Source organism: Egretta garzetta, unplaced genomic scaffold (genome assembly GCF_000687185.1).
Source record: "Egretta garzetta isolate BGI_Z169 unplaced genomic scaffold, ASM68718v1 scaffold1140, whole genome shotgun sequence".
NCBI lineage: Eukaryota > Metazoa > Chordata > Aves > Pelecaniformes > Ardeidae > Egretta > Egretta garzetta.
Window position 1 is genome coordinate 5,488 of NW_009258220.1, and position 263 is coordinate 5,750.

General features: G+C 69.6%; 1 protein-coding gene across 1 annotated transcript in view; it reads right to left on the reverse strand.

Annotated features, from left to right (window-relative positions):
* The window catches only part of CCDC65 (coiled-coil domain containing 65), a gene marked incomplete at its 3' end in the record, with an annotated part of 4,379 nt that overhangs the window by 1,012 nt on the left and 3,104 nt on the right, over window positions 1-263 (reverse strand). The window contains exon 2 of the mRNA XM_035890955.1: window positions 15-197. Coding sequence (XP_035746848.1) covers window positions 15-197 — 183 coding nt within the window. The remainder of the gene's footprint in view (window positions 1-14; window positions 198-263) is intronic.

Genomic DNA, 263 nt, shown 5'->3' on the forward strand with positions numbered 1-263 from the left:
GCCCCCCCCCCCGCCAGCCCCACGCTCGCCTCGATGACGCCGTCCTTGCAGTCCATCACGCGTGCGAAGGTCTGGCTGAGGATCTCGATGTCCCGGCGCAGCTCCTTGTCCTTGGTCTCCCGCAGCACCGCCCGCCACTGTGTCCTGAGCTTGTGGAGGTTCAGGGTGCTGCTGCGCTCCTCCTTGGCCAGCTTGTCCTGTGCGGGGGCCACGAGCGGTGGGGAGGGGGTCAAGGGCTGGGCAGCCCGTGGGGAAACCCACTG